An 18,445-nucleotide genomic window follows, 5' to 3' on the forward strand; every position below is an offset into this window, starting at 1 on the left:
ACCTGCACGTAGCAAATAGGTGGTCTCTAGTTTCAATTTCATCATGGTAGAATATACAATCAGCATTAGAAATAATTTTGAATCGTTGCAATCTGTCCTTGGTTGGGAGACGATCCAAAATGATCATCCAAGAAATAATACTATGTTTCAGGACATGGAGAGAAAACCAGATCAGCTTATGCCAAGAGACTTTGCTATTTTTAGGCCGAATATCTTCCCAGATTTGCACGGTGTTAGTTGCAGAAGAAATCATTAACGTTCTGGTTATGGTTCTTAATTTAAAAATACGCTTAAAAATTCAGCTTGCATTATGCGGTTCAGACATGGTCCAGAAATCCTGGTTCTTGATGATATTATTGTGAGTCCATGCTACCCAAAGAGAACCTTCACCAGCAAAAAGTTTTCTGGTGAGTTGAATCAAGCTCGCACAATTCCAGGTTTTAATATCCTTAAGTCCTAAACCGCCTTCAGACTTTGGGTTATAGATTTTCCTCCAGCTCACCTTTGCTCCTACAGCTTTTGAATCTGAGCCCTTCCAAAAGAATCTGAGAACAATTGTTCAATTTTCTTGATAATAGAAGGAGACAAAACAAGTTGTCGACACCAATAGTTTGCAACGCTATAAAGAACAGTCTTGATGAGCTCCACCCTTCCTGCATAACTTATATTTTTGCTAGACCATTGGTGAATTCTGTTTTTGATATTATCTATAAGAGCTTGACAATCCTTTTCAGTAAGTTTCTTGGTGACCAAAGAAACACCCAAGTAACGTACAAGAAGTCTTCCTTGTTTAAAGCCAGTAAAACTTATGATAGATTCAATGATGTGATGAGACATACCAGCCGTGAAGAGTTCATATTTTCCAGCATTAAGCTTCAATACAGAAAATTCATAGAAGCAGTCCAAGACTGTAATGACACCCAAAACAAATTCAAGCTTACCTTTGCAGAAAATTAGTAAGTCATCAGCAAAAGACAAGTGAGTGAGTCCAATATTCTTGCATTTTGGATGAAAAGAAAACATCCCTTTAGAAGCAGCAGTGTTGAGAAGATTGGACAGGACATTCATAATCAGAACAAATAAAATGGGGGAAATAGGACCGCCTTGTCTTATTCCCTTAGCACCATTGAAATAACCGATCAAAGTTCCATTGAATGCAATAGAGTACCTAGCATTCGAATAGCAAGCAATAATCCAGTCAATCACTTTAGATGGAAATTCCATAGAATTTAGAACGGCTGAAATGAAATCCCAATTTATGGAGTCAAAGGCTTTTTGAAGATCAATTTTTAAAGCACATCGTGGAGATAAAGATTTCCTCCCATACCCTTTGACAATCTCTTGTGCAAGAAGAGTATTATAAACTATACTTCTTCCCTTGACAAATGCAGATTGATTTGGAGCTATAATCCCTGGAAGTAGAGGAGTTATCTTATTAATAAGGATCTTAGTAATTGTTTTGTAAATCACTGAACAGCAAGGTATAGGATGGAAATAAGAAACTTTGCTTGGATTTGGCATTTAGGAATTAATGCAATAGTGGATGAGTTAAAGGCTGGATAAATAAAAGATTCCTGGAAGAAATATTTGACAGCTTTAAGAACATCATTTCCAACCACCGACCAAGCTTTTTTGAAGAACAAGGCGGAATAACCATCGGGGCCTAGAGCCTTATCATTGCCTTGACTGAATATAGCTTTTTTAATCTCCTCGTTGGTAACTTCTTTAGCAAGCATTTCCTTATCTTCCAAGGAAGAAATTGGGTGCACCAAATCTTTAAGAATAGAAGGTGGACAAACTCGAGTATTAGGATCTTGAGTACCTAATAATTTTGTGAAATAATCAATAAGTTCCACTGACATATCTTCAAAAGAATCAAGTCTATCCCCCTGATGATTGACTAAGACTCTTATTGTCTGTCTTTTGTTCTTGGAAGCAATGACGGAATGAAAAAATTTTGTACAACGGTCACCTTCTTTAATCCAATGAACCTTAGCTTTTTGTTTCAAAAACATCGATTCAACTTCTTCTAACAAGATAAAATCTCTCTGCAGTTCAAGTTCTTTCTCCAAAGGTTTATCACCGTTTAAGGTATGGAGTTGTTGCAATTCAAATTCATCTCTCTTTTGAATGACTCTAGCAATAATGTCGCTAAAACAGTCATTGTTAAGAAGTTTAAGACTAGTTTTGAGGCGTTTAAGCTTTGTGAATAAGATCTTCATTGGGTTGCCTTCAATCTCCAAATTCCAGGATTGACTCACAGTATCAAGAAAGTTTGGGTGGAGTGTCCAACAATTAAAAAATTTAAAAGGTTTTGGTCTATTCACATGGATCTCTTTACTTAAATTCACCAAAGCCATGCAGTGATCAGAAGTACCCGGAGCCATGAACTCCACATAAGAAAGGGGAAAATATTCAAACCATAAAGGATTGATTCAAACTCTGTCTAATTTCCGAGCCAAGAAATTATCTCTTTGCTTGTTGCTCCATGAAAATGTAGGACCAAAATAAGGATGATCTTGCAACTGGAGTTCTTGAGTTGTTTCTTGAAAATCTAACGTTTCAGAAGAGGTGATCATACCCGTAAGTTCATTGTCAGAACTCTCATAATTATGCAGAATCACATTGAAATCACCTCCCAAGATCCAGGGGAGGTTACTAAAATTAGATTCAATATGACTAAGATCATACCAAAGATGTCTTCTAAAAATTCCATTGTTTCCACCATAGATAGCAGTAATAATGTAAGGAACATCCTGAAATATTCCTTTAACAATGATGGTTTGAGCCGAAACATTAGTATAAAGAGATATCAATATCTTTTCGCCACAGTAACCATAATCTTCCATTCACAGCAAAATCGTAGTTGGTAATGCAATTCCAATTTTCAAAAGTAGTAGCAAGAATGTTTGCAGATTTATCCAGTTTCACGCGAGTTTTCATCAAACAGAGAATTGTAATATTATTTTTGACAGCCCTTTTAAGGACACTGCCTTGCTTAAGAGGGTTATTTAACCCTCTTACATTCCAGAATGCTAAATTCATGTCCCCTGTGACGAGGAGCACATGTCTTCTCCCTTACTACATACTGTAGATGATTTGCGTTTATCCAAGTGAGACTTTTTCTTTAATTTGAGATCTTTAATCAGTTCAGCAACCCCAGATGCAGAAGCTCGAGTTTTTTTAACTTGATTTTCAAAAGAAGGCTGAACCTCATCAATCGAACTGAGTAACTCAAATCTATTGGAAGATCCTGTAAAACCTTTTTTTGCTAAAGGTGGCCTACCCCTACCCCTCTTAGCTTGTTTCGGGGAATTAGAAGAAGAAACGGTTTCCTTGTGAAACTTAGAAGGCTTAATATTTACTTCTTCTCTTAATTCAGGAGCAGTTCCTGGGTCTATTGCAGCGAGAGAAGAATCTGTGGGAAGATTAAGATTACTAGAAACAACCATATCAGTAACTTGATTGTGCGAATCAGAGCCTAGTACAAGTCCTCCTTCATTATCCTTACTAGGAATAACAACAAGCTGAACAAGTTCAGAGGAAGTTAAATTTTGAATATCAACCGTATTAACTTCAGGATCAAGGGATGCAGAAATAACATATTCTTTTCTCCTCCAAACAAGTGAGGCAGCTTGAGAAGAACTAGGAATTTGATTACAACCTTTTGTACTGTGACCAAACACATTACAGTTCTTACAACAAGGAGGAATCCACGGTACTTCAACAACAATTTTAGTTGTTTGACCATTATTCAGAATGACATCAATATACCTAGGAATGGTATCATTTGCCCCAATCTCTATACATACTTTAGCGAATTTGAGCCTAGATTTGGATGCTGTGACAGAATCCATAGAAAGAGGAAAGCCAATTGCACTAGCTATATAGCTCAGACCCTCGTTCGAGAACAATTCAAGGGGAACATTATATAAATGTACCCACAAAGGGATTTTAGAGAGGTCAAAATCTAGCTTAGACATGTTTGGCTCCCAAATCCTAAGAATCAAGGGTTTGTTGAAGATATGCCAAGGTCCATTTTCCATAACCCAATTCCTAGCTTGCTCGGAATTAAAAGTGAAAAGGTAAAGGTTGTTACCTGCGTAACTTGTCTGCACCGAAGCACCCTGTAAGGGTTTTTTTCCACAGATTTTGAACAATCTGTTGCAACGCTGAAAATTTTGGTGATGGTCCGAGGAAGTGCCCAACAAGTGAGAGTCTCCATTCAGCAATTCCATCTTCAAAAACTTCTGAGGGTGGGTGAACAGTCGGGGTTCCATCGCACAAATTTGGAGGAAAATACCGAAGTTGATTTCCAGCAGAGCATGAGAAGAGTTTTCGCCAGTCCATCAGGAACCCAAGACAACCTATGAAAACTGATAAGGAAAAGGAAACGATGATGAAGAACGAAGAACATTGAAGGAACAATCGAATCTCTGAGAACGCAGTTGCAGATCTTCAGTTTCCATTAGACCTGCTAATGTACGCCGAGAGAGAATTGCAAACGTGCGCCATTTCCATTGACTGTAAGGTTACTCAAAATGGGAAGTTTTGATCATTGGTAAAAGTATACAATTATACACATATTTATTTCTTAAAACCATATAGAATATTACATGGCATGAACAATGAATGTGCTTTTGAGGTTATAAATCCAAATAAGGAATGAAAAGGTTTAAAAGAATTACACTATCTGATTCGTCGGAGATGTAGTACCTGAATCTGCCTCATTGCCGCTAAATACGCCGGAAACATGCGAACAAGCAACATCGACGCCGGCATGAACGACCAGAGATTTTTTTAATTGCCGAGTTCCGTCTTGGAGACCCCTAAAACAGCTCCCATGCATCAGACTGCCAGAACCGAGTAGATTCGTGTAAGAGAATTTATCTGTTTGTACAAATATTTAATGTAAATGGTGACTGGGGGACTAGGGATGGATCGAAGAGGGACGGGTGGGAATAGTTCTGAAAATTTAAAATTATCATATATTTTAAATTTTTTATATATTTAATATTGAAAATCTGTTTTCGCCCTCGAAATTTTATAAGTCCATCATTTCTTAAAATTTTAGAATTGTATCATCTTACATAAAATCATGCGTTCGTCCCTCAGACACTTGAAGGCTTACTAGAGTGGCGGATGCGGCAATGAAAGCGGCAGTGCGTTAACGAGGAACTCTCTTCGGATTCAGTATCTCCTCCTCTTTCAGTCGATGCTGGAACCTGGCGAGGCGAGCTTGAAGGCTCACCAGACTGGCGGCCTTGCGTGAAAGCACGAAACTCAGCTTGGTAACATAGCTGTCAATCTGGCTGCCTGGTTGGTCCGCCTCAGCCAAAAGCTTCATTTCCTGAATTAAAGACGCAAAACACAACGAACATATTAATTGTGAAAAAAAAGAATGATATCGCGAACTTATCGACGCGTGTTTTGGTAGTTCATGAGGATCATGACAACGAAGAATGTTGATAGTTTGTTAACTAATTGTTTACATTAAGTTAGAATATATTTTATCTTAAAATGAAACGTTAGACGTTAAAGTGTTTTGAAAAAAAGATAAAATTAAAATAATTATTTAATTAAACGTTAAGATGTATTTTTGACATTATTTCATTAAGTTTCACCACTAAGCGCAAGGTTACTTTCATCGCGAACAATCTCCATTGTATCCTCGATTTCTTTTCTGTGGGCAACGATTAAAGCCTCTTTCTCCTGCCACAAACCAAAAGCATAAGCGAAATGAAGAAAATCCAGAGAGATGTTACCAAAATAAAAAATAATGAACCGTTTTGATCTCCCACATCGAGTATTGCTTTGATATTCCCATCCGTAGGAGGCTCGGGATAACATTGTCTATGTCCAACATTACTCGAGCTGATATAATTAACATCATTCGCCTGCCTTGATTTTGTAGCAGACATATCAGATTCTCCTCCATCAGTCTTGGCCCAGTTCTCCTCCATCTTCTCAGAATTTTCTTCTCGAGTCACTTTTCGACACGGTGGTGACACCTTGTGCACTTTCTCTTCTATATCAATTGAATTTTGAGAACTTAATGAGCAAGTTCTTTGACATGCTGAACCACCATAGGAATTATTACTCCCTTCAACTCTCTCCCTATCTGTTGGTCCAGAACCCGTTCCATTTTTCTCCCTCCCACCTAAAAATCGACTTGACGAAAAAGATGAGGGTTGTTTGCTGAAGTCGAAGGTACAAGCATCTTTCTCTGTAATCCTTCGACCTGTATCGACGACTTTTACTTCCTGCGTCTGCTCGTAAACATCATCTACATCCGAGGTAGCTGAGAAAGATGATGATTCCTTATTACTTGGTGGTGAAGAAATTACGGCCGGATCTCTTTTGAGATTACCACTTTTTGAAAGACTTTTAACCCTGTTCAGTTGGGTAACAATAACGTTTACTTAGACAACAGGTAAATACAATCTACTATAACGAAGGAAGTTTGTTATAGAAACAAGGATACCTATCAGCATATCTCAGAGTATTGAGAGTGTGTTCACATGAACCGGCATTCGGAGAAATACAGGAGATCATAACTGTCCTCGAATGGCCGACAAAAGAGTCACGGAGCACTTCAGTAAGTTTGCTCCCTCGGAATGGTATATGGAGCTTCTCATTGTCCAGAGCACGAATGCACTCCTTAAGAGCCAAAAGGCTCTTATTAATTTCAGCACCCTCAATCCTGGCAAAAATTCAACGAGCCAAAAATAAACCAGGTGGATAGGGAAAAGAATACAGGAGAATTCGAACTTACCTAGTTTGCCTGTCACTGTCAGTGGTGTCTGCACCTCTTTCACTGCCAGCAAGATCAATAAAAGAAATCTTTCCGACAACCTTCCCGGCTTTAGACTCCTTCCTGTCATTGTTCCGCTTGGACACCTTCGCCTTAGAGTGCTTCTTGATGACAAGTTGTAAAATAGCATGTGACCTTGAAGATTCCTCATTTGCACCAGTAGATCCTGTGCTTCTAGCAGCATTTCCCCTCTCGATGTATTCCTTCACGATTTGCACGTCCGAGACCTCAAATTCTTGCAGTCCAACAATGCAGACGCATTGTTTCCCATCTTCCCTCATAATAAGTCTCCTACAGGAGGAAGTTTAGATTATTGAGTGATTTAGTTGTTTTTATTACATCTTGAAAGAGAGAAAAGGTGTGCTTGATATCGGACAAATTGTGCTCGATACGGTCAGAGCAGCAGACATTTCGAAGCCATTATATATCATAAATCAATCAGGTATGTCTTCAAGAAAAAATAAAATGGAAGACACAAGCAAGGAAGGAAGGAAAAAGGGAAATACTTTCTTTCACTCAGAAGGTCATAGAGTTTTCCGCCATATATCTCATAAAAGCCAAGCCACAGTTTAAATTTCTGATTGCTATAAACTGGTTGGTGCAAGTATCTAACAAGATCTTGGGCAGCTCTGAGTGGTAATGGTTTCAGTGTGAACGTCTTACCGCTACCTGTAAATAATATATATATATATATATATATATATATTCCATGACATGGAGCAGAAATTAGTAGCAATGCCGATTACCACGAACTAGAGATATGCAAAAAGAGCAAGGAACAACAAAAATGGAAGAAAAAAAAATACTATCATGGTTTAGGTTTAATCTTACCAATGCAATCAGACGTTTGCAGTCTCTAAACTCCCAAACCAATCGTAAGCATTAACTTTCTAGTAATAATTCTAAACCTCCCAATTAAAGCCCATCGTGTTTAAAATACTAAAAGAACACCATTTACATCATTTAACAAAATAATTTTAAAATCCATTGAGTGGCCTCAATGGTAAAAAGGGAATGTTCTCCCTAGAGGATCTGGATTTGATCAATTGTGTATTGTCAATAGGTTAAGAAAAATTATGAACAGATACTATCTTGTAATCATCCAATAGAAAAAAGATGTTTGTACATTTTAAATCCAAATTTACTTTCCAAGAAGGTTTGAGAACTAATTTCATGTAAAAAATATAATGTCGACAAAACAAAAAGGAATAGATGCCTACATGCTATCCAAGATGCATGTAGCCTTGATCAGTTTTCCTTCTACGCGAATATAGCATGAAGCATAGATAAACAGAACATAATATATATAGCACATGTGCCTGCCATTCTGGAAGAAAGTTCAGAAACTATGCACCTGTTTGCCCATAAGAAAAACAAGTGGCTTTTGTTCGCTGAAAGATTATGGGAATTATTGGCTCAACAGTTTCACGATAAACCTGTTGAAGCAAACAATAGAATAAATAGATCTTTTGCTCTAACAAATCAACATACAACTTTGGTCATAACATAACATTATTCAGGAACCATGCTCGGATAACATTAAAGAAATATATTTCAACCAAGTATTACCTCATCGTTGGTTGCATGCTCATCCAGAACAGCGTCAAAACAGAAATCATGCTTCTCAACGTATGCTGTCAAGTCCACCTCTCATACAACAAGTAAATCAAATATAAGAAAGAGTGAAATAACATATCAAACCGGTAAAAACAGTTCTAAAAATATTCATCTCAAGAACACATAATGTTGTCACATAACTACTGTTAATAAGGGATAAACCTTCAGCTTTGGTTCATGGACCGTCAAAACATTCTCTCTCACGGTAACTATGTCATCCTCCTTCCGAGAAATCTCCTCCTTGTTTAATGGTCTTTTACGTACCTTTTTACCACAATATAGAGAAAAAAATAGCTTATATGAGAATTAACACGCATCTACTCCGTCCAGCACATGTGTAATGAACACAAAAAGGCAAGATGGCAATGAAAGGAACAAAAAGATAACATAAACTGTAATTTTAGATGTCCCCATCTCTACAGAAGGGTGAGAAAGAAAGGAGAGAGAAACGAAGCACCATGGATAGAAACCAACATACCACAACTTTAATCTTAGCAACATTATTTTCCCTCAAGCTGATATCCTTTTCATTGGCAGAGCATAAGGCATCTGCATCACCTTGCTCTTTTTGCTGCTGACTGGTACTAGATTCATTTCCAAACTCTTTGTTCACATCAGGCATGAATGGTGATGATTTAAAAGGTTCCGAGTTAACATGCTGCAACAAAAAAATCAAAATTTCTTTCCAGGAAGCGGAAAAAAGATAGTATGCAAGCTTAAATTGAAGTATTTTTTTTATAATTTAAAAAATATCAGAAGGGAACAGCAGCCAGAAATATCTAATCACATCATCACAAAAACGAAAGATGAATGGTAGAGTCACATGCATGAAGATCCAGAAGCCCAAATCCAAAATTCCCTCTGGACTCTGGAGAATAGAAGCTATCAGATGTAGCTTGCCCTCCAACACTTTGAGGAATGCATGGCTCTGATCTAAATTCCCTATTAAAACTAAGGTTCCTCATTAACGTGACAAGCCTCTTCTTCTCTTCTTCAGATTGTGCTCCATAACCCTTCAATAATGAAATTTTTTTTCCTGAATGTAAAACCATTTAAAACTTATTTAAAATTCAAATAGCGTTTGTTAAAAAAAATCAAATAGTGTTCAAAATGAAATGAAAAGCAACAAACTCTTGAGAAAATAAGATAATATGCCTCAGAATGATAAACTAATTATGGACTTCAATTTTCTTTAATTGCTTGTCGCCCTAACTATTCATGCAAAAAGTGGAATGAATTTTTCAGAAGTTCACGCAGAAGAGAAAATAACGTTTTCATTCCATGAATTGGTCATGAATATAAATAGCAAAAAAAAAAGGCATATGATTTGGTGCAGAACAGAACAATGTCGAAAGTCGAAACTTCAAAAACACTTCCCTTAATTAAACTGTAATAATCACGGTTGCTTTCATCAAATAAAGTTCCACCAAGTAAGAAATTTCGAAGTAAATTTAAAGCATTTAAAAACATACTCGTGGAGATTAAATTCAGAGTGTTGCTTGGTTACCTGCATGAGGAGATTGGAAAGGAGGCTTTCGTCGATGTCCGTGGAAGCCGAGGGAGACGCAAGCTGCCGCAAACCAGCAGACCGCGACCACAGCGCCATAACTGCATCATCGGCATCACCACTGCCAGAAGCGGAATCACCGTTGCACAATGGCTCGCCGCCGGAGTGATCGTAAAGCGCCGTCGCGGCTGCATTGCTGCGATGCATTTGGCCACCCTCGCAACGCTGCGATCGCCTCAGAGGAACCGGCTCTTAAGGCCTGTTTATCAACGCTAACAAAACAAACTCGTAAACAACAATAACAACAATAAAATAGAATAAAATCGTAACTGAATTTCACTTTACAAGACGGAGACAATCCGAATTCGAAGAATATGGAAGTTAAATTCTACCGAAACAAAAAACGAGATTTACAATAATTCGTGCAATTTTCTTAATTCTATCAAATTTAAAAAAAAGTCGCTCAAAATTCACGTATTCAAATTATAAAACAAAACACAAAACATAAACAAACAAACAAATGAATGAATTACCAGAGAAATAGACGTCGGCGATTCAAGATCTGCAATCAGATATTAAAGACAATGTGATTGTACGGCAGCTTTTGGTCATATAAAAGAAATTTCAAAGCTTAAAGGAAGATGCAATATTATATAACGTTGACCATTTAGATTTTTTGTTTTTTAAGCTAAAATTTTTACCTTTTACATTAGTTTTTTTGTTTGAAATAATGAGTTTCGTTTTTGGTGGCAGAAAGAAATGGCTAATAACGTTGGTTTTAATTTTGGATAAATTACACTATTAGATCATTCAATTATTGTTAGAATTATAAACAGGTTATAAAATTTCAAAAACAATATAAAAATATCACTGAGTTAATTGATTGTAAAAAACAAATTATTCTACCGTTAAAAATGAAAAAAAAATAATTTTTTAGCTTTCATTTATAATAACCAAGTAACTCTATTTATCGATCGTAAAATTATAACTAAAAATAGTACATTATATATATAGGATGAGTCTACAACGCACACCACATACCGATATATACAAATATAAATTTATAAATAACTATTAAACTATGATAAAATGATCTTTTTGGTCATTTAACTTTTAAAAAAGTTATAAAACGAGTATTAAATTTTGGATTTCGTAAAAGAAAATAAGTATTGACACTTAACTATCATTAAGGGCTAATGTGACATATTAAATTAATAAAAAATATCTCATTTGCTCCATTAATTGTGACTAAAATTATGTTTTTTTATATTTTTCAATAATTTAAGTAATAATTCCAAAAAATTTAGAAAAATATTTTTAAATATATAGATTTTCAAAATATATTTTTGAAATTATAAATATATTTTTAAAAATATATTTAAAACTATTAAACAAAAGTTAAAGAATTGAATCACGATGTTTATTAAAAGATGATTTCATTTTTATAGATGAAATCTCAAAAATTATAAATTATATCAAATATAATCACAATTAAATAAAAAATACGTATAATATTTTTTTTAATTAATAAATTCATATTTTTAAAATAATTATAATTTTATGAATTAAAAGATTATTTATAAAGTTATAATTTTAAAAAAAATACTTTTATAATTTTTAAAATGAATCTTGAGTTTATATATATATATATATAATTTATTTTTTAGAATTATTACTTCGAAATATTAAGAAATATCAAAATGAAATTTAGCTTACTATTGAGGGTTCAAATGAGATTTTTTATATTAATTTAACATGTTATGTTATCCCTTTCATGATAATTAAAGACATGATATTCATTTTTAATACAATTGAGGAGTTGAATGAGATGTTATGTAACTTTTAAAAGTTCAATGTTCAAAAAGATTATTTTAATATAGTTTAATGACCATTTAAAAATTTTACCATACAAAATCAGTTGTACATTTCGATGTGTGACATGTATGGTAGAATTTTCCATTATATAACCTAATCTTACATTTTAAAAATTATATAAATAGGATATAACCTATTTTATATATAACTGAGTAAATTTTGTGTGTTATTATACGTTATATTTTTAAACTAGGGTAAAATACATTAATGTCACTGAACTATATTTATAGTATCATTTTGATCATTAAACTTTTAAAAGTTATAAAATGATCATTAATTTTTTGAACAGTTATAAAACGATATTTTGATATATCAAATTTTTACTATTTTTTTAACATCAAAATGACCATTTTTACAATTTTTACAAATCATAAACTGTATGAATTGTGTTTAAAGCATGCCTTTGAATGTTGGATTGATGCTATGTTGAGTTGGATGTGAATAGGAGTTATATATTTTTTTGTACACAAAAGTTTAGGTAAGGGGTGGCTCCCCAATTCAAGGTCAAGGCATACCTAAGACCCAATTGGGATTTACATAGGACTTTACAGATTACCCACCAAGAGTGACGGTGGTGGAATTCGAACTTGGCCTTACAAGCTCAAATTCCTGAATCTCAAATTCGAACTTGGACTTTACATAGGAGTTATATGACGAGTCTTCCATAATTTTGAAGTAATTTTCACACTTAAAATTATGAGTTTTTATAGGAAACATCAATACATTTTATTAGAATAATTAAATTATAAAGTATAAGATCTATTTAAAACTTTCTTAACTTATTAATAACATACACATGCTTTGTAGATGCATCTATTCAAATTTTGACCTTTTATAGGTTAACACACACGCTCTATAGACACAACTGTTCAAACCTTAAACTTCTATATGTTAAAACACACACCCTACAAACACGACTGCTTAAGAATTCTAAGAAGAATAATATGATTTATTTACGTGGAAAATGAGTTCAAGACATTAATAAGAAATATGGGTATGGAAATTCATCATTTATAGTAAGTTCCAAGAATAATGTGATTTGTTTAATAGAAATATGGGTATGAAAATGCATCATTTTATAACAAGCTCCAATAATCGTCTCTTCGATAACAATATAGTGCTAAAATGAACATAAACGATGAAGCTTATAATTTAGGATAAACTACACAGTTAATACATAAACTATCAATTTTGATCATTTTAATATCTAACTTTTTATTTTTTTTAAATTATACCTAACATTTAATTTTTATTTCATTCTAGTACATCATTAAAAACTTGTTTAATACTTAAACCAATAATTTTAATTCATTTTATTACATAAATTTTTACTTTTTTTAAAAAAAACTTAACGTTCAATAAACGAGATGCTAAAATGAAACAAAAATTAAAAGTTTAAATACTAAAACAAACCAAAACTAATAGTTTAAATACTCAACATATAATTTATAGGGTAAATTATAATCTTCATATAATAATAATAATAAGGGTAAAGTATAGTAATGGTCACTAAACTTTTCTAAAGCTTTCATTTAGGTCCCCCAACTTTTAAAACTTACAAAACAATCCCCCAATATTTAGTTCGTTTGCAATATGGTCCCCCAACATTTAGTCTGTTTGCAATATGGTCCCCGACCGTTTGACGCCGTTACACTGCCGTTAGTTTGTTTGTAATATGGTCACTGAACTGTTCAGACACTTGCATTTAGGTCCCCCAACATTTAAAACTTGCAACATAGTCTTAAATTTCATTCTAAACCCCAAATTTCTTTTCGATCTCGAATTTCCTTTTTCGCTTCTCTCTTCTCATTTCCAACGTAACTTTTCAGTTGAGGATGCATGGGAAATTCTAATCTAACTTTGAATTATGTGAATGTGTTGACTTGAATAAGGGTCCATTGAGAGAAGACTCGACCAAGGGACTATCGGGACCATCAACGATTCAAGGTGTAATGTTAGATACAGGTCATCTCAGGTGAAGCATAGATGTTCGATGAAATGCTTGTGAGAAAAAAATGGGGTTAGAAATGCAGAGTTGACAAATACTACTAAGATGAAGTATCATTGTTGAAAGTCACCAACAAAGCTGAAATTATTTTGTATAAATGGTATATAATAATTTCTTCGTTTAATCTTTGTACTTAAAGATTTTCCAACAGATGATCAAATATGATGAAATCCCAAACAGCGCATTCATCTCTCAGTCTCTTTCGCAACTCGAAAGGCATCATGACAGGGTCAAGTAGCTGCTCCAAATATATTAAGCTTTCATGACGCCTTTCGAGTTACTTGCATGCAGAGTTGTCTTCTAAAGCTATAATTCAATACAATTCAACTGTAAAATTTTCAAAACATGTAAAAAATTAATTCGTTCACGATATATCATTCTCATAATTAACATGAACTTATTAAAAAGAATACGAGCTCACAGGACGCCGAAAACCACAGGTCGGATCAATATAATTCCCAGTAAACTAGTACCAACAGTCTCTTGGATTGAGCCTGGCGATTTCACTATGTCAATACCCACAACCAATTCCCTGATTTAAAGAAAACCAAACAAGAAGATAAAAAAATTTAGCCTGGGACCCTATTTCACTTCTATTCTGATGGACTGAATATCTTTCATAAAGAGTACTAAAAGTTTTGATTAAGAAGAAAGAAAGAAAAATTGATGGTTTTGGTTTAAAACTAAGACTGAATATCCATATCATTGACATACAATTCTAGAAACATAAAAATTTCAACAAAAACACACAATATGAGCTGAAAATGGGAAAGTGCGAAAGAGGAAAAGCTTACTTCCGGATAGCCCAAAAGAGAAAATAAATATCTTCTTGCAAGTGAGGGGAGAGGCTAAGAAATAAACGCAATCGGTGTTGCGTTCAAGCAATTCTTCCTCCATTTTTTCTTTGTAAATAAAAAGCTGAAAGACAGAGCACTGCTTGGGTTTACAATTTTACATGACAAAAAATTGAAGAACAAAAACCAAACGAGAGGTGAATGCGCTGTTTGAGATTTCATTATATTTGATCATCTGTTGGAAAATCTTTAAGAACAAGGATTAAACGAAGAAATTATTATATGTCATTTATACAAAATAATTTCAGCTTTGTTGGTGACTTTCAACAATGATGTTTAGTTCATCTTAATAGTATTTGTCAACTCTGCATTTCTAACCCAATTTTTTCTCACAAGCATTTCATCAAACATCTATGCTTCACCTGAGATGACCTATATCTAACATTACACCTTGAATCGTTGATGATCCTGATAGTCCCTTGATCGGGTCTTCTCTCAATGGACCCTTATTCAAGTCAACATCTCCACATAATTCAAAGTTATATTAGAATTTCCCATGTATCATCGACTGAAAAGTAACGCTGGAAATGAGAAGAGATAAGCGAAAAAGGAAATTTGAGATCGAAAAGGAATTTGAGGTTTAGAATGAAATTTAAGACTGTGTTGCAAGTTTTAAAAATTGCCGGACCTAAATACAAGCGCCTGAAAAGTTCAGTGACCATATTGCAAACGTACTAACGGCAATATAACGACGTCAAACGATTGAAGACCATATTACAAACAGACTAAATGTTGGGGGCCATTTTGTAAACGAAATAAATGTTAGAGAACTGTATTACAAGTTTAAAAAGTTTAAAAAATCTAAATGAAAACTTTAAAAAAAATTCAATGACCATTACTATACTATACCCTAATAATAATAATAGAGTAGATGTACACTATTAACTACATTCACGCTAATATGTATTCAAAAAATGAATATTCGTGCACAAACTATATCATCTTCATGGTAAATGAATAGTTGTTATTTTTTTAAAACCCAAACTCAAACACAAAAAATATCAAGAGTGTGACCGTTCGATATCAAGAGGTTAAGAATTATCTTCGAACAAATACTATCTTATACTTACCCGATTAATAAAAAAATTCATGGGGTCCATCCGTATCCTAAACACCCGGATCCACGAGTTGTCTAAATTTGTAATATTTAGATCCATAAAAAGTAGATTAAACATCTACAATAATCCAAATTCGGAATACCCTAACAACAGTCGTTGCAAGTTTAACATATTTTAAGATGAGTTGTCCAAAAAACAAACCAAAAACCATACCAATTAAATTATGGTCTAACAAAACAAGGGTTTAAGTTATTATTAATCAATACATAAACAATAAAAAACATAACATCAAAAGCCATAAACCATATTCTTATCAGTACAGAAGATAGAAGAGAGTCGGAAACAATAATAATAAAGTCTGAAGCTTTAACAAGCTTGGTGCTTCAAACCTCTCAGCACTTGACCTCCTTTAATGCATAAGCAAAGTACAAAAATGTTGGGTCAGTGGCACCATCCTTGTAGTAAGCAAACACCAAACATCCGTCATCGTGCATGCTCTCTCCGACGAAACTGCAAGAAGAAAGTTTCCCAGTTTTGATTACTAAAAACCAAGAATAATTCGATAAAATACAATACGGGAATGGTAAGATGTAACTCACAATTGAAGGTCCTTCAGTTTCGGAAGCAAATACTTGATTGCTCCCTCAATGTTCTTCTTAAAGATTTCTTGCTTCTCCTCATCCAGTTTGGGTGTCAAATTCTTGATGAACTTCTTCATGTTTGCGACAAACGTCTTCTTGTCAAAGGGAGGTTGCTCCTGCAAGAGTCGAAATACAATCTTCAGCTTCCGACTCAAAAGATCCAAATACAAGAGGATAGAATTCAGGGTAAAACAGACTAACCTGAAGCCTGAAAGTGTCAACAATGTCGACAACCTTCACAGCTTGATCATCAACACCCTCATCATCATCTGCACCTTCAGCAGAAGGATTGGCACCAATGTCAACACTAACAGCTCCTTGCACAACCCACTAAAAAGCAGAAAAATCAAAATCAAAGTTAAATTCCATTTTAAAGAATAAAAAACTTTTGAACTCAACAATTAAACCAAAATGTTAACCTTTCCCTCAACTTCCCAAAGCATCCCATTCTCGAGTTCCTTGTAGGGGAAGGAGTCGGAAAGAAGCTCGTCGCCTGAATCAAAATAAAACAATTTCAAAACTTCTCTATAAGCATGATAACAAAAGGATCTGCATATTTCAACTTTTAGAAACATCAATATTACTAGAAATTTCAAACCAAACAGAAAAGGTTAGACTTTGAATTTCATTAGTTGCAATCAACTGTTAGTTCAACTCAACTAGATCCCAAAAAGTTCGACACACTTGCATCAATGAAATACCATTAAATTAAATCACCCTAAACATAATAGTTAGGCCTATAAAATAACTGAACAAACACGAACCAGGTACGTTCATGTTTGTTCGTTTAAAGTTAAACGAACACGAATATAAACGAACAAAAAATTTCTTGTTTATATTTGTTAGTTAAGGAATGTAGCTTGTTCATTCATTTAAATAAACGAACATAAACAAACAGATGTAAACAAACATAAATGAACACAATAAACGAACGTTACGAATGTAAACTAACACAATAAACAAACAAAAAAAATTGTTAATGTTCGTTTAATAATTAAACGAACATAAACAAACTTACCACAACGATTCGCTAAACATTCGGTTCGTTTATGGGCTTAATAATAGTCAAAGATCCATCAAAAGCTAATACACTTGCATCAACAAAAAATCACTGAACAAATAATACAAACCAAAGTAGTAAAATATAATCCTTTTTAGATCTTAAAAAAAGATGAAGAAACTTGAAGATTCATCAGCTAAAAAAACACTCCGTTAAACACACTTCAATCGACAAGACTCCACAGCATATTTCCAAGCAAAATAATTTAAAGATCTGTAATTTTTTAGATTTAAACCATCAAGATTACCATAATTCCCAGACCCAATCGCTAAAAAAATGAAATTTTAACAGGATTTCTGATTTTTTTTACGGATTAACTCTTACATCAAAACAAAACCTAATAAAGTAGAAACAATAATTAAACAGGTCTAATAAAACCCCAAAAGTCGAAAAACCAAACCTAAAAAAGTATAGAAATCAATAGAAATCAAACCGAGATTGAAGAAAAAAAAGCAAATCGACCAAAAAATTACCAGAGATAAGATCTTGATAGACCAACATGATTGCTTCCTCTCTCTTTGAGGAATTCAAGCGAGAAGCTAGAGAAACTTTGGTACGGCGACGGAGAGAGACGCAGGAGGCGACAGTGGCTAAAGAGAGCAAGAGGGGGTTAAAGATGGTGAGACGATGGCTATTTATAATCGAGGGTTTGGGCTTAAGCTTAAAGATAAAGCTAAGGGGGATCTCTGCTTTCTACCTTGTTTGGAATATGGATAAGTCTGTTCTTACGTAGCCTTGGGATAGGATCTTATTCCTATGGCTTTTACAGCCCAACCAGATTTTAATGCTCAAATATGCATAAAGTCCACATTAACAGTTATATATTTGAAATTTTATTTGGTACTCTTAAATTTTAGAAAATTAGTTTTTTTTATGTTTTATATTTGGCAACTGTAGCCGTTCTCTCTCTCTCTTCCCCATTTTTTTTACGGTTTGTGTCATTTTTTATGTATCAAATTAATTTTTTTCTTCGATTTTCTTGAACCATTGTTGATGATATCAATTATGATG

The 18,445-nt window shown here is 34.0% G+C and overlaps 3 protein-coding genes across 3 annotated transcripts; all 3 read right to left on the reverse strand.

Moving 5' to 3' along the window:
- Window positions 1-510: 510 nt before the first annotated feature.
- On the reverse strand, window positions 511-2,387 carry LOC120201183. The gene is made up of 2 exons (XM_039201841.1): window positions 1,655-2,387; window positions 511-1,412 (listed from the first exon to the last, which is right to left on the reverse strand). The coding sequence occupies exons 1-2, from the start codon at window positions 2,385-2,387 to the stop codon at window positions 511-513; spliced, it is 1,635 nt and encodes a 544-aa protein (XP_039057772.1).
- A 2,401-nt stretch (window positions 2,388-4,788) lies between these two features.
- Window positions 4,789-10,160, reverse strand: LOC120201184 (kinesin-like protein KIN-13A). The gene is made up of 12 exons (XM_039201842.1): window positions 9,939-10,160; window positions 9,240-9,444; window positions 8,910-9,100; window positions 8,594-8,695; window positions 8,384-8,461; window positions 8,169-8,250; window positions 7,321-7,483; window positions 6,776-7,105; window positions 6,485-6,703; window positions 5,700-6,393; window positions 5,150-5,470; window positions 4,789-4,895 (listed from the first exon to the last, which is right to left on the reverse strand). Exons 1-11 carry the CDS (start codon window positions 10,143-10,145, stop codon window positions 5,168-5,170), a joined length of 2,574 nt encoding a protein of 857 aa, XP_039057773.1. The 5' UTR covers window positions 10,146-10,160; the 3' UTR covers window positions 4,789-4,895; window positions 5,150-5,167.
- A 5,869-nt stretch (window positions 10,161-16,029) lies between these two features.
- Window positions 16,030-18,069, reverse strand: LOC120201228 (translationally-controlled tumor protein homolog). Its single transcript, XM_039201886.1, has 5 exons — window positions 17,908-18,069; window positions 16,794-16,867; window positions 16,576-16,704; window positions 16,333-16,490; window positions 16,030-16,243 (listed from the first exon to the last, which is right to left on the reverse strand). The coding sequence occupies exons 1-5, from the start codon at window positions 17,933-17,935 to the stop codon at window positions 16,126-16,128; spliced, it is 507 nt and encodes a 168-aa protein (XP_039057817.1). The 5' UTR covers window positions 17,936-18,069; the 3' UTR covers window positions 16,030-16,125.
- Between the last annotated feature and the right edge of the window lie 376 nt (window positions 18,070-18,445).

This window comes from Hibiscus syriacus, unplaced genomic scaffold, assembly GCF_006381635.1.
Source record: "Hibiscus syriacus cultivar Baekdansim isolate YM2019G1 unplaced genomic scaffold, ASM638163v2 tig00007043_pilon, whole genome shotgun sequence".
In the NCBI taxonomy this organism is placed as follows: Eukaryota; Viridiplantae; Streptophyta; class Magnoliopsida; order Malvales; family Malvaceae; genus Hibiscus; species Hibiscus syriacus.